This window comes from Hydra vulgaris, chromosome 12 (genome assembly GCF_038396675.1).
Source record: "Hydra vulgaris chromosome 12, alternate assembly HydraT2T_AEP".
Taxonomy (NCBI): Eukaryota; Metazoa; Cnidaria; class Hydrozoa; order Anthoathecata; family Hydridae; genus Hydra; species Hydra vulgaris.
The window spans coordinates 41,028,977-41,043,806 of record NC_088931.1 but is presented as its reverse complement, the minus strand read 5'-3'; the positions used below and the strand labels follow the sequence as shown (position 1 = coordinate 41,043,806).

Below are 14,830 nucleotides of genomic sequence, written 5' to 3'. Positions count from 1 at the left end.
CTTCAAAAGGAACCTTAAATATAATTTTTGAAAATAATCAACTTCTTCAGTTTGATTGAAGTAAAATTAAAGTAAAATTTCTTAGTACAATAATTGCAGATTAAAACAGCAAATACTCAAATATATACAATAATATATAAAAAATTTAATCAAATGCCTTTCTAGTCTTACAAAGACACAAGATGTGCTCTATTTGGCAATTGATGATGCTACACTTAACATCTCTGCCACTACATAAAAAAGTTGCTAGTTTACAAGTACATGATGATATATCAAAGAGTTTATCTAAAATCAAATCTTGATACTCCTTACTTTTAAATTTACAACGTCCTCGGTTTATAGATTTTACACTTTTAAAAAGATTTATTAGTTTTCTTAAGATTGAATTTCTTTGAAGAAGAGGAAGAAGTGGGTTTACTTTATTCGACAAAGTACTGAAAGAATTCTTAACCTCTTCTAGTAGATTCTGTTTTGAAATATTTTGGTTATCTTTTTCAGTGAAATAAAATAACTGAATTACTTGACGAAATGTTGGAAGATCAGCTGGAGTCATTTCTGATGGGAGACCTCCATATTTCAGACTATTTTCCAAACTAGTTGTGCTGGATTTGCTCTTAGGCATTTTTTCTATAAATTATTTTGCTATTTATAAATTATAATTTAAAAATTATCTAAAAACAACAAAACAACGCGCAATGTGCATGCCCACTTTGAAAAAAAAATCAAAAAATGGCGGTTTTCCTCATAAATAGATTATGTCTTAATAAATGTACATTTTTGTAAAGCAGCCATTTTCTAGGCATTATTAACAAGTACATGTTATACATTTTATTATTATTTTTTCATAATCTATTTACTCCAGGGTTTCTATAGTTCTGATTCCAAAATCACTCCACCATATTATATATATATATATATATATATATATATATATATATATATATATATATATATATATATATATATATATATATATATATATATTTACAGAGCCGTACCGGGCCGCTGCCTGAGGCGCCAAAATTGGGAGGGCGCAAACTTTAATAAATTAAACAAACAATAACCAGTTTATGAAACTAATTTTCACGGCGTCGCTGCTGTTGATAAGAAAATTAATTAAAATTCCGCCTCTTGACACAAACTCTTAAATATTTAAGCTTATATACTGAACAAAAAAGCGCCCTATAACACTAATATACCTTTGATAACTTTTGAGCATTATAATTCTATTATGAGTCGAACCCAAAAGTTATCTGGTGCTGAATTTAAGAAGAATAAAAAACAGCGCCAAGAAAGTGACGAAAAACTACAAAACTGTTTCAAAAAGTGGTTGGTAACAAACTCTGTGGAGAAACAAATTATTTCAGAGGATATTTGTATTGAAATTAATGACAATTCAACAGATCCTATAATTGACTTTAATTAAGTTCAGATCATCATTTGGAATTAATTAAAGAGGAGATTTTCATCAGCAAAAGTCAAGAAGAATTTTGCACAACTGGTTCAGAACTAACCAGGGAAGATGAAAATGCCTAGCTTTCAGGCCCAGGTGAAATGGACGAGGATGAACTTCATTCAGAAATCTCAGAAAATCCAGTGGCCTCGGAAGAAAATTTTCAACATAGGGATCCAGCAACATGGCCTAAAATAACGGACAAAACAAGATGCTTTTTGATTGAGCATAGGCTAGAGCAAGACAGAAGAGAATTTTTCCCAAACACGCTGTGTGATTTTGACAACAGAATGCGACACTTCAACTCAAAATGGTATGAAAAAATTCATCCCAATGGTAAAAAATTTGTTCGCACTTGGCTGCAGTACAGCAATAAAAAAGATTCTTTATTTTGTTTTTGCTGTTTGTTATTTTTAACAACAAAAACCAACAATTTCTCAGAAATTTCTAAAGGGTTTTGTGACTGGAAAAAACTAAACCCAAGAATTCCTGAGCATGAAAACAACAATGAACACCAAAGATGCTATTCTGATCGGAAAACTCTTGGAAAAAACATCAAGGAAGGAAGGACCCTGAATTCTGATCTGTAGAGAGTTATTAGTGGAGAGATGAAAAGCGGAGAGATATCTTAAAAGTGATTGTTGATGCAATTTTTTTCTGTGCCAAGAACAATCTTGCCCTTCGGGGAACAACAGAAGACATCGGTCAACAAAACAGTGGCATTTTTCTGAGCTTAATTGAGTTGATTAGCCATTATTATCCTTTAGTGGCTGAACACATTGCGTCCGTTAAAGCAAAAAAAACCACAACATCCTACTTTTTTCCTTGAATTCAAAATGAGCTGATTGAGTTACTTGGGCAGAAAGTCAGGAAAGTAATTTGTCAAACATCAAAAAAGCTAAATACTACTCTGTTCTGTTTGACTGCACTTCAGATACCTCCCACAAAGACCAAATGACTCAGATCATCAGGTATGTCCGCATCAGTGATGAAACCTGCACAATTAAGGAAAGCTTTGTGGACTTCATTGAATCTCACCAAAAAACCGGAAAAGGTCTTGCAACAGAGATAAGTGAAAAATTGGAGAAGGATGGTCTAAGCATTTCCGATTGCCGGGGCCAAGGCTATGACAATGGAGCCAATATGTCTGGAAAATACAATGGCGTCAAAACTCACATCCATTTTCTTAATGAGTCAGCAGGATTTGTTCCATGCGCAGCTCACACTTTAAATCTTGTTGGTGTTCATGCTGCTGAGGTTTTCCCACTCATGATTACGTTTTTTGGAAAGGTTCAAGCCATTTTTAACTTTTTTTCAAGCTTCACGTCAAGATGGGAAAAACTGATGAAAACGTTGACCATCTCATTAAAGGGAAATAGTAACACAAGATGGTCTACCAGAAAGAAGCAATTACACCATTGCACAGACAAATCAAAGATGTTCTTCAAGTTTTGGAATCGATTATCCGCAATCCCATGACAATTGCTGTCACAGTTAGCAGTGCAAAAGAACTTTTCATTCATATTGACTTCAGTTTTTTGTGTTTGTTGGATTTCTGGTGTTAAATTCTTTCTCTAATTGACCGGGAAAACAAACTGCTTCAGTCAAAAACCATTTCAATTGACATTGCCGTAAAAAAAATGAAATGGTTGAAGGCTTTCATTCAGAATTTTTGAGATGTTGGGGTGCACAACATTATTAAAGATGCCACAGAAAAAGCTAACCAGAGCGGAATTGATGGTGGCTTTCCAATTAAGAGGAAGCGCAAAGTGAAGCGAATAGCACTTTATGAAGCTGAAGATGACTCTCACCTTCTCACAGCAGAAACAGAATTCGGATCTTTAAATATCAAGCTGCCGCAATGATGGACAACTTTGAAAAATCTAGCCCGATCGACATTTTACAGCTCATTCATAAATATTCTTTGACCGATGCTTATCCCAAAACAACAATTGCTATTCGCATCTTCCTCACCATACCAGTCACAGTTGCTACGTGTGAGAGAAGTTTCAGTAAACTTAAGCTCATAAAACACTATATGAGGCCAACAATTGGCCAAGAACGTTTGTCTAGTTTGGCTATAATTTCAATTGAAAATGAAGTGGCAAATAACATTGATTTTGATGATGTCATTAGTGAATTTGCTTCAAGAAAAGCCAGAAAAGTGGCATTGAACTAAAGTTTGTGCAACCTTAATGACAAATTTTACTTATAACTTGATGTGATAAATTTTGTGATCAATAAATCATTTTTTTCGTTTAATTTTCTTCTTTTTTTTTTCCCGGGGGGGGGGGGGGGGGGTCGGCGACGGGAGGGGAAGAGGGGCGCAATTTTCTTTTCTTGCCCGAAGCGCAAAATTTGCTCGGTACGGCCATATATATATATATATATATATATATATATATATATATATATATATATATATATATATATATATATATATATTGTTGTTTTGATTATGTAATAATAATCAATTTTTTCGATTTGAGAGTGATCAATATAAAGTGAAATAATCACAAAATAGATCAATAAATAATTAAAAAAGTAAGATGAAAAAAAACAACTTTTTTACGGTACTTAAAGTTTCATGCCGTTTGCGGCACTCATCAGCCATATATTTAAATCAAGAAAAAACCGTTCAAAAATACAATTAAAAAACCGTTACAAAATTAAAGAAAAACAATGGAATGAGTTCTGACGTCAAATAATAATAATAGTAATAATAATGACAATAATAATAATAAAAATAAAAATAATAATATGGAAAAACATCTTTTTTAATCGCCAGTGTCATATTGGGACAGAAGGAATCTGTTTCTATGTCTACACTTAGAAACAATCTCACTCCTTTTATTCAATAAATTAGTACTTTTATAATATAGAATTTCATATTTTTCGGTGAGACATAATTTGCAAGATTTAGATGTTGGATTATATGCTTTACATCGCCTGAGAATTTTCCACTTAACTATAGGGACTAAATTAGCTTCTTTTAACTTCCACACATGTTTTGAGAGTTCAGTATCATTTTTGTATTTAGCAATGTTAAATGATTTAACGTGATTAGCGTATCTTAATTTAAAAGGAGTCTCACTTATCCCAATGTAGGATTTTTCATTAGAAGATGAATCAAGATTATCAGTTGTAACAGTTGCTTGATATACAATGTTGCTTGTTAAACATTTATTAAACAACGGACAGAGATTTTTATTATAGCAGTTACAGTCCTGTTGATTAAGGTTTGTATTGTTGCATAAAATGTATTTGTTGTGCGAATTTATAATAGATTTTACACTTGGCATACAACTGTAACTAACTTTGACTGTGTTCCTGTTAAAGATTTTATGCAGTTTAATGTTAATATATATATATATATATATATATATATATATATATATATATATATATATATATATATATATATATATATATATATATATATATATATATATATATATATATATATATATATATATATATATATATATATATATATATATATATATATATATATTATTTTAAAACATCAAGAAATACAGTTTCTCTCAATACAAATAATATTATTATATAAGAAATTTTCGCTGGGTTATGGATACCAGCATCATCAGCTTGATGTAAAATATTATCAGCTTATTGTAAAATATAACAATAATTTTTAATCGTAATAGTTTATATAAAATTGTTACTATTGACGTCAGCGGTTGAATGGCTTCTTTTATCAATATCATAAGAGCATTAATGAAACAAATCTAATCAATCTGCATTAGCATTTCATAAAACCTTTTGCAACGAAAATATTATTTGGGAAAAAACAAGAACATTAAAGGTAGAAAAAAAAAAGTTTAAAAGAAAAATTAGAGAGGCACTAGAAATTCAAAACAACATGTGCTCTGCGCGAAACGGCGGAATTAATCTTGATGAAGACCAATATGTCAAAACTATGTTTTGAACGCCATGTTTAAAATCAAAAGAAGCCCGTCACGGAGAAAATTGTCCGCCATTTTAAACTAATATTTCGCCATGTTAATGCAAAGAATGAAAGCAGAAATAAATACTTTTTACTGCTACCTTCTTTTGCAATAAAAATATCCACTGTTTTTTATGAACAAATTGTGGATGTGTAACTTTAATATCAAAAGATATTTCTGTGAAAAGTATTTCACAAAAATATCTTTTGATAAATACTAATAAGAAAATATTGAAAGTCATCATATTTAATATTAATGTATTTTGCATGTAAATTGTTTATCTTAAAGTTTCTTATAATTTAAAATAAATTCTTTCCTTTACCTATTTATTAGAAATTAGGCTGATGCAAATAACTATAAAGATTCTTTTTTAAAACTTTTTTGTAAATAATACTTTACAATTTCTTTGTTTCTTTGACTTCGGTAATTTCAAATTAAATATAAAGTGAAAAATTGCATTAAATCGTTTAAAGTTTGAACACCAAATTATATTTGGTGGAAATATTCAGATTTTTTATTATTTTTTAAACCAAAAAACTTTGTAATGAAATTTTCATTTAACTGTTATTGTTAACTTATTATTTTAACAATGCTATTGTTTTTTGTTTAAATTTCATTTTGATTTCTAATAAAAATAGTGCAAAGGAGGTTTTTTGTTCCACTAGCTTTTACTACATCCTGTATAACTAAGCATTAAAAAAAATTAGCTTTTGATGAATTTTATAAACCCTGTTTAAAAAAGTAGAAGAAATGTGAAAATAAAATACTGTTTTTTAGCCTTAGCTATAAGTTATATATAAGCTTTGCTGTTAAGTTCAGTTACACAAAGCTGTAGAATCTAGATAGAACAATTAGTTTTTCCCAAACTAGCTATCATTTAGTTTCATATTTGCAACGTTGTCAAAGATTACAATGGTACACTTTGTTAGTTGGTTACTTGTCAATTATATTAAAGAATTCTTAAAATTCTTCAACATATTTACAACATTTGAAAGCCTGTAATGTTAAGTTGAGTTAATCTATTGTACTGCTAATGAATGAAAGAATGCTGTGATTCATCTGCCAGTTCATTTGTTTTGCTACATAGTTCATATTTTTTATTTCCAATTTTTAAAAAATTAGAAGGACAGCTATTTAATTCATGTATTCTAGAAAGGTTGGTATATCTAAGTTTAAGATGCCTAATTAGTCTGTTAAATACATAGTCTGGAACTAAAAAGTAAGGTTAGATATCTACGTGTATTATTTCTTCTGAAGCTTTGATTAATTTTTGCTGTCTTATGTAAGTGAAAAATTATTTTTTCCTTGGTCTATTTTCTTTTATCACATTTTTATCACAGTCTATACGTTTTGAAGTTGGTACAAAAACAAGTTTCTTCTGTGTTAATGTTTTTAAAACTTGAACACCTTTTATTTTATTTTAACTTTTAAATAATTTGCTTTCACATGCCCTCTAATGTACAATTTTTTTTTACCAGGTTTTCCTACTTTTAATAATATATATTTTGCAATTTTGTTGGGGCTCTGACTGAATGAATGTAAATATTTCTATTCAATCAAACTTATTTGATGAGAAAGTTTACTGTTTTATTAAAAAAAAAAAAAATTTAACTTTGAAATTTTTGAGCCTTCACTAAAATATTATTTATGTTATGCTTGCGGTTTTAAATTTATTTTCCTGACCACAAACCACATCAAATTTGGGGGTATTTATATATATATATATATATATATATATTTATTTTTTTTTTTTTTTTTTTTTCATAACATAGATGCAACTTTTAAATGTTCTTTTTTTTTTTAAGGATCTCAGCTATCTTAACTTACCGACTTTCACAACAATATGACTTTCTCAACTGTTAGAAATGATTTCGATAGTTGAACCTAGAAATCTGATGTTTAACTATAGAATCATAAACTAAGAGCTAAGTTGAATTCAAAAACATTTTCATGTTTCTATAGCAAAGAAATGCAGAATTATTTGGTGGTGAGTTTTGATCAAAAATTCTTATTTTTTATTTTGATAAAAAATATGAAAATTTTTATAAATTATTTATTTGTGGTTGTTTATTTATTCCTTTTTTCTAATGTGTGTAAAATTAATAATTATTTTCATTATTCTATAGTATTATTTATGATGGTATTTTTGTTTATTACTTTTTGCCCAGCTGCTATGTATTTTTTACACTCCTTAATTTGCACCTAATAAGGCTGAAAACAAACAGGTTTAAGTTGGGAGTTACTAGAAAATAAAGAATAGTGTTAAATAGCGAGAAATTGGTTGACAGAAGACTTTAAAAGTTGAAGGTTGTATGAGTTAACAAAAGAAGATGTTGGGAGAGAGTCCTTAAGCTTTGATGAGCAAAAAAAAAGTTGAGTCCCTGACAAATAGAGTCACTTAGATGAAAGATTTTCATGAAAATCATTAATTTAGATAAAAAAAAGTACAGGATATATTATATCCCTGTAGTTATTGGAAATGAAGAGGAGTGTTGGCTTTTAAAGATAAATAATTCTGCGATCAGAAAGAAATGATTTAATAATTTTAAAAACAATCAGCATGTCACTTTTTATCAAAAGCTTTCGATATGTTAGCAAGTCAGCCATAGAAACAGACGATTGAAATCCATATTGATTGTCGGAGAGTAAGATATTAGATTTGAGTTAAAATATTAGCTATTGTTTGGTTAAAAACTCAAAGAGCTTATAATAAAAAAGAAAACTTATTGAATGATAGTTGGATAATCTAGTGTTCTCTAGAGTTTGTAAAAAGTATATTCACAGAAGCCATTTTTCGGCAGTCAGGAAAACAAGATTCAGTTAAGCACTTAATAATATTTCAGAAAGGATTATAAAAAGTTTCGGAGGAAAATTTTGTATGACAGAAATTTTGTCTAGACCACAACCCTTACAATTTTATTTAAATTAGTAGATTAGGTAGTAGAGTTTACTTAGTAATGACTTAAGCAACAGAAGCCCAAATTATTTGGAGGTATAACAATGGGTTAATCAGTTTAATATGAATGGCAGAAAAAAGTGTGGCCATTAGGTTAAGCAGAAAATTTCTTCGCAAATACTTCTGCCTTATCTTGGGGATAGGTATTAAGAACAGACCTACAAATTAGAGTTAAAATATTAGTTTTACCTTTGTTAATCGCACTGTTGAAGTTTTTCCAAAAGTCTCTAGAACCTAACTTCTGAGATAAGATACAAAATTTTGCATACTGATACTTGCATACTTTTTACATTGATTTCTTGTAATAATAAAGTATGTTTGTTTTTTAATCATTTTTTCAAAATCTTTTTCACAAGAAAATTGTTCTTTTGAAAAAGATCTTTCTTTTAAAAAAAATGATTACAATTAGATGTAACAGCTTCACAAGTAGGTAAGAACCATGGAGAAGAATGAGGCTCGGCTTGCAACTAACTAGAAGAAATAAAAGCTTTCATTGTTGCCTGCCTTTCCAATAGTAACCATTTTTGTTACATCATCACGAATTTCTGTCATTAAATCTCTTTTTATTAAAGCTAAAAAAAGGTTGGATTTCTCGCTTTGATAAAGAATAAGATTTTTGTCAAGATTAAGTAAGTACAAGAAAAAATTTATTATCTGATGCATTTATAACGCAATTCAATAACTCACTTTCTAAGGATCAATATTGTTTCCGGTCTTAAGGTTATACTGCTGATTTCTTAAGTTTTGGTAACTTTAATAATCAACTGCTTTTACTATATCTTATATAAAAAAGGTAAGAAAGTTCTGGCTCAAAGTATTCACAAAACTTTTGCTTTGCACATTAACAAAAGTTATCAAAATCTTTTCTCTCCATTTTCAGCATTAAAGTTATCCTAGATAGGCAGCACTCTTCTTTATCCTACCACAAGATTTTATCTTTTAACCGAGAACACCTATAAATACCTCTGAATCTTTCTGACTGCTTTATTAAATTCATCCTCAAAGGGTAACATTCTTCTTCATTTCTTGTAACATCTGGGTACCTCAGGGATCTATCCGTGGTCCTGTTTGTTTCTTATCTACGTTAAGGGTATTCCTGATTACCTTACATCTAAAGTGGCTCTATTTGCCGATAACTTAATTTTATACGTCTTCTCTTTTCTATTGGTTAAAACAGGTAGCAGATCTTGAATCTGATCTCACTTCTGTATCAGATTCGAGCTTGCAGTTAATTTTTATATTTAAGAATGGGTACCCTCTCACTGAGTCCTATTTTTCACTAGGTCCTCTTCTTTCTTTTTGGATCATCCTTCACTTCTGACCTCTCATAAAAACCGTATATATAATCGGTTGCTAAGTTAGCATCTTCTAATGTTGCTTCTCCTTATCGTGCTTGCCATTTTCTTACTTCTGATTCCATTTTCTACCTCTACAAATCTCTTATTCGCCTTATTAGAACTCTCTTCCATTTTCATGTTATCCTGACTCATACAACCTACAACTTTTCAAGTCATCTGTCAATCGTTTTCTTGCTCTTCAACTCAATTCTTTGTTTTCTTGTAACTTCTCACTTAATAGTGGTTGGTTGCAGCCTTGCTGGGAGTGAATCTGAACACAAAAAACATGTTTCATTGCTGCAGTTTTTCTTTATATTTTCTTGAAACACTAATATGGTGCTCAAATAAGTTCTCGATGTTTCAGCACTGGTTGTTCTTTTATGCAAAACTTTGAAAATACATTTTTTTCTCTTAAAAAATAAGCAATTTAGAGTTCTCTTTCATTGTTGCGTTTTCTTGATTCATAAAAGATTTTAAGCAGTTCTTCTAGTTAACTGTTTTTTTGTTTCCTAATTGTTTTCCTCACTTTTGTAATAATTCTTTAATAAGATGATGTATGATTACCTTATAGTTGTATTTTTTTAACTGCTGTTGACACAAGAGAATGTTTAATGAGTACTTTTTTTGTCTGGTGTGTCGATTTAGAAAATAAACTTTTAAATAAGAGCTGTAAAATATCTCTTTCTAAATATTTAATCCTAATTGACCTATTTGTCAGGGAGGGCTAGTTAGTTTTATTTTGTCGTTATCCAAACATTTAACAATATTATTCTCAAGTTCTAATAAATATATATAGTTATAATCTGACTGGGACAAGTAGAAGACAAAATGTCTTTTCATCAAAACTCTTTGTGAGATAGAAAAAAATAAATTTTTGCAAGTTATAATATTATACAAAAGAGTGAAATTAAAAAGTTTGAAAAAAAATAATACTAAAAAGTTTGAAGATAATTGTAAAGTTTGCAAAAAAGAAAAACGTCTTTAAAAAAAAAATTACATATCGGGAAAATAAAATTACATATCGGACATATACGTATCATAATAAAAGGTAAATATAAAAATGAAAGCCTTTATATACTAGTATTATCAAGTTTTTAACCTAAAGTGGAATTGAGTTTGGTAATATTTGTTTTTAAAAGCTTTATTTTAAAAGAAGCCATTTTAAGACTTTAGGGGTTATATAAAGGTTTTTGTTTTGTTGCTAAGGCGTTGCTAAGTCTCAAACCCATGAAAAATGCAATTTTTAAATACTTTATATTATCAAATAATACAATAGTACAGATGGTTATATCAAATGAAAGTGGATAAAAATCGTCTTTCATTTCCAAAATAAGTCCAAAAACTAAATATTGACATTTTACTCCAAAATCAATATTTTTTTCAAAATAAACACGAATGAAAGTTTCATAGAAAGCTGTTAAACCATTTTAAATTTAGCATTAGTATTAGATAGGGTTATATGAAGGAGTTTGTTTAGCTCTTTATATACATATATACATATATATATATATATATATATATATATATATATATATATATATATATATATATATATATATATATATATATATATATTTATATATATATATATATATATATATATATATATATATATATATATATATATATATATATATGTATATATATATATATATATTTAAACAACTTTAAAATGTATTCTACAAAATGGAGTGCTCAATGTTCTTAAAAGAACAGAGCAATTATAAATTAGTAGAAAATCACTTAACAAAATTTTTTTTACATTTAACACTGTGTTTCATCAAGAAAGACTCATCAGAAATGATTAGTCTTTATTGATGAAACACAGTGTTAAATGTAAAAAATAAAAAAAATATATATATATATAAAAATAAATAAATAAAAAATTTTGTTAGGTGATTTTCTACTGATTTATATATATATATATATATATATATATATATATATATATATATATATATATATATATATATATATATATATATATATATATATATATATATATATATTTGTGCAATTTCTGAAGTGGCAATGAAATTGGTCCACCCAAAAAGTCTTCAAACACCTTCAATGTTTTTTTTTCTGGCTACAGGACTGCAAAAGGGGAAACACTAAATCCAATCCGACAAAGTGCTGTTTGAACAGTTTTCAAAAATTCTAGACCCAATTACGGCGGTTACAATGTGATACAAATGTTATTAAATTAAGTCTTTTAAAAAAATCTATTTAAAGAGTTTTTTTTGTTTGTTAGTTTTTTTTCGATGAATGGAAAAATGGATGAAACATATAAAGGTTTTTATAGTTTTATTGGTTTGAATATTTCATGTAATTATATTTTTCATATATTATAATAAATTTTTGCGAAAATAGCAGTTAAAGTTAATAAACATTTATTTATAATAATTTCAAGGTTGAAAGTTGACACGTTATATTTTTAAATTGTAAATTTAACTAAAACGTTCAATGCAATTTCTTATAAAACAGTAAAAGAAGCTCAGAATGCAATTGAATTTCATGAACGACACATGAACGTGAAATTTTCTGTTTATGCAAAAGATGTTGGATTTGCTCAAAAAGGTTATTTTTTTTTACTTTAGAAATTGATCATTTTTTTATTACTCTTGTAAATTATCAAAACATATTTACAACAAAAAACTATGTATATTTATGTATGTATATTAGGGTGACAAATAAATTTATTGAAAAAAAATTTTTTTTTTTTTAATGCTCTCAACCTTTTATTTGGTTCCATTTAATGAAAAAATACTGGGAAATTTTGGACACAATTTGTTAAGGTTTAGGGGTTGCTCAATCCAATATTTTATTTTTACAAAGCTGCTTGAACCCACATTTTTCATATTTTATCATTTATCTTTTCTATTTTACTAATTAAGTTGACAATGCTATCAATATTTTATTATTTGGTAATCTAATGAGTCATGCATAATACACATTGTTTTTTTTAGAAAATTAAAAAGTAAAAATAAAATAAGTTGGCTGGCATTTAAAACACCCATTGTAATATTTCATCATCCAGTTAAGTTACTGCATCAGTATTGCACTACTGCTAAAACTATTGCATTATCCTGTAAATACAAAATACATTTTTAAAACGCATTATTAGAGAGATATTTTCAAAATTGATTTATTGTAAATGGAGACAAGAAGTTAAAATGAACTATGGTGTATTGGTCAAGCTACATCTGTGATCACAGGGCACAAGTTGCCATCTAAAAGACAAGTTTTAAAATCTTATTTTTTCTTCAAAAATAACAACAATGTAAAAGAAAGTGCAGGCCTTGTGACAGATCAGGTTCTAGACTTTTGGCAAAGAGCTACAATTCCAACAAAACAACGTTATCATGTTATAACACATGTTGAAAAACTTGTTGAGAAATACAGAAAGCTGAAAAAGAATAAAGGCAGAAAAACAGAAACTCAGCAAAGAAATGTGGAAATTTTTTCTTAAGAAATTGAAGAACTATTTGATATTGCTCATGAAGATGCTTTAAAATTAATGACAATAGAAGAAGACAAGACCTTTCTTACACTACAAAGAGAAGGAAGAAAAGGCTATATGAATTCAGTTGATTGTGAATTATTCAAACAAGAACAGCGTATTTTAAACAGAAAAAAAGCAAATGAAGAAAGAGAAACAAAAGAGTTAAAAAGAAAAAAAGAAGGAATATGTTCAACAGTCACAGACCTAGTTTTGACAGAATCAGACTCCTCTCAGGGTACAGATAATGAAATAGATGACTTTATTCCATCATCAGCAAAGAAACTGAAAAAGAGTGAAAAACAGAAAAAAAGAAAGTGATTACTCCAGCATTTTGTTCAGCTCTTGATCGTTTGAAAATTCCCAATCATTCTGGTTCCTTGGTTTTGTCTACAGTTTGTCAAGGGTTAGGTGCCAATATATATATATATGAACATTTATCTACATCATATGAATCTCGTGCACGTATTGAAAATCGTAAAGAAGTTGCAAAAAGAATTATTTTAGAGTTCAAACCACAGATTCCATTAACTGTACATTGGGATGGAAAATTGTTATCCGATTTGACAAGCAGAAATGAAGTGGATCAACTGCCCATATTAGTGACAGGATATGATGTAGAAAAACTGTTGTCAGTCCCAAAACTGGATAGAGGCACTGGTGAACAAATGAGTTATGCAACAGAACAAGCTTTAAAAGATTGGAACATTTCATATGACAGAATTGTGGTGCTCTGTTTTGATACTACTTCAAGCAACACAGGTATACATTCAGGTGCTTGTACCTTGCTGGAAAAATTAATTGGAAAGTCTTTATTATACACAGCCTGTCGACACCATATTCATGAAGTGATTTTATCCCATGTTTACAAAACTTGTTTTGGAACATTTTCTGGTCCAGAGGTTAAGTTGTTTCAACGATTTCGTGATCAGTGGAGTAAATTTAATTCTAAATCATGGCTCTTAACTGATGCAGATCTCAAAGTATATGGCTCACTTGTACCATCAGCTATAGAGTTTGCTGTAATTATGATGCAAGGATCAAAACAACCTCACAACGATTACAATGAGTTTATGCAACTAGCAATAATTTCGTTAGGAAAAACTCCTTCAGGCCAAAAGCGAATAACTTTTCGTTCTCCTGGTGCTATGCACCAAGCACGATGGATGGCAAAAGTACTGTACTCTATTAAAATCTACTTGTTTCGACATCAATTTTATTTAACAAAAAATGAAGAGAAAAATCTTCTACGATTTTCGATTTTTTCAATATTGATTTACATGGAACATTGGTTTCGGGCTCCCATGTCTTCATCTGCTCCTCACAATGACCTGACACTGATTAGGAAATTTAATAAATTCAAAATATTTGACAAAGAAGTAGCTGAATCTGCCGTAAAAGCCATTGCAGGACATTTATGGTATTTAACTGAAGACCTTGTGAGTCTCTCTTTTTTCAGTAATGATGTTGATAACCAAACTAAAGAAAAAATGTTGATTGCACTTGAAAAGCCAGCCAATAAAACCCAGATAAAAAGGGTTGAAGGTAAAGGACTAATGGATAAAATTGTAAGCATGAACTTAGATGACTTTGTAACAAATAGATCAAAATATCTAT

The 14,830-nt window shown here is 28.7% G+C and overlaps 1 protein-coding gene across 1 annotated transcript; it reads left to right on the top strand.

Moving 5' to 3' along the window:
* The first annotated feature begins 1,554 nt into the window (after nt 1-1,554).
* On the top strand, nt 1,555-2,043 carry LOC136088116 (zinc finger MYM-type protein 5-like). Its single transcript, XM_065811779.1, has one exon. The coding sequence runs from the start codon at nt 1,555-1,557 to the stop codon at nt 2,041-2,043; it is 489 nt and encodes a 162-aa protein (XP_065667851.1).
* The last annotated feature ends 12,787 nt before the right edge of the window (nt 2,044-14,830 follow it).

Excerpts from the sequence above, each read along its gene's own strand:
- LOC136088116 (XM_065811779.1), top strand. The coding sequence starts at position 1,555 with ATGGACGAGGATGAACTTCATTCAGAAATCTCAGAAAATCCAGTGGCC.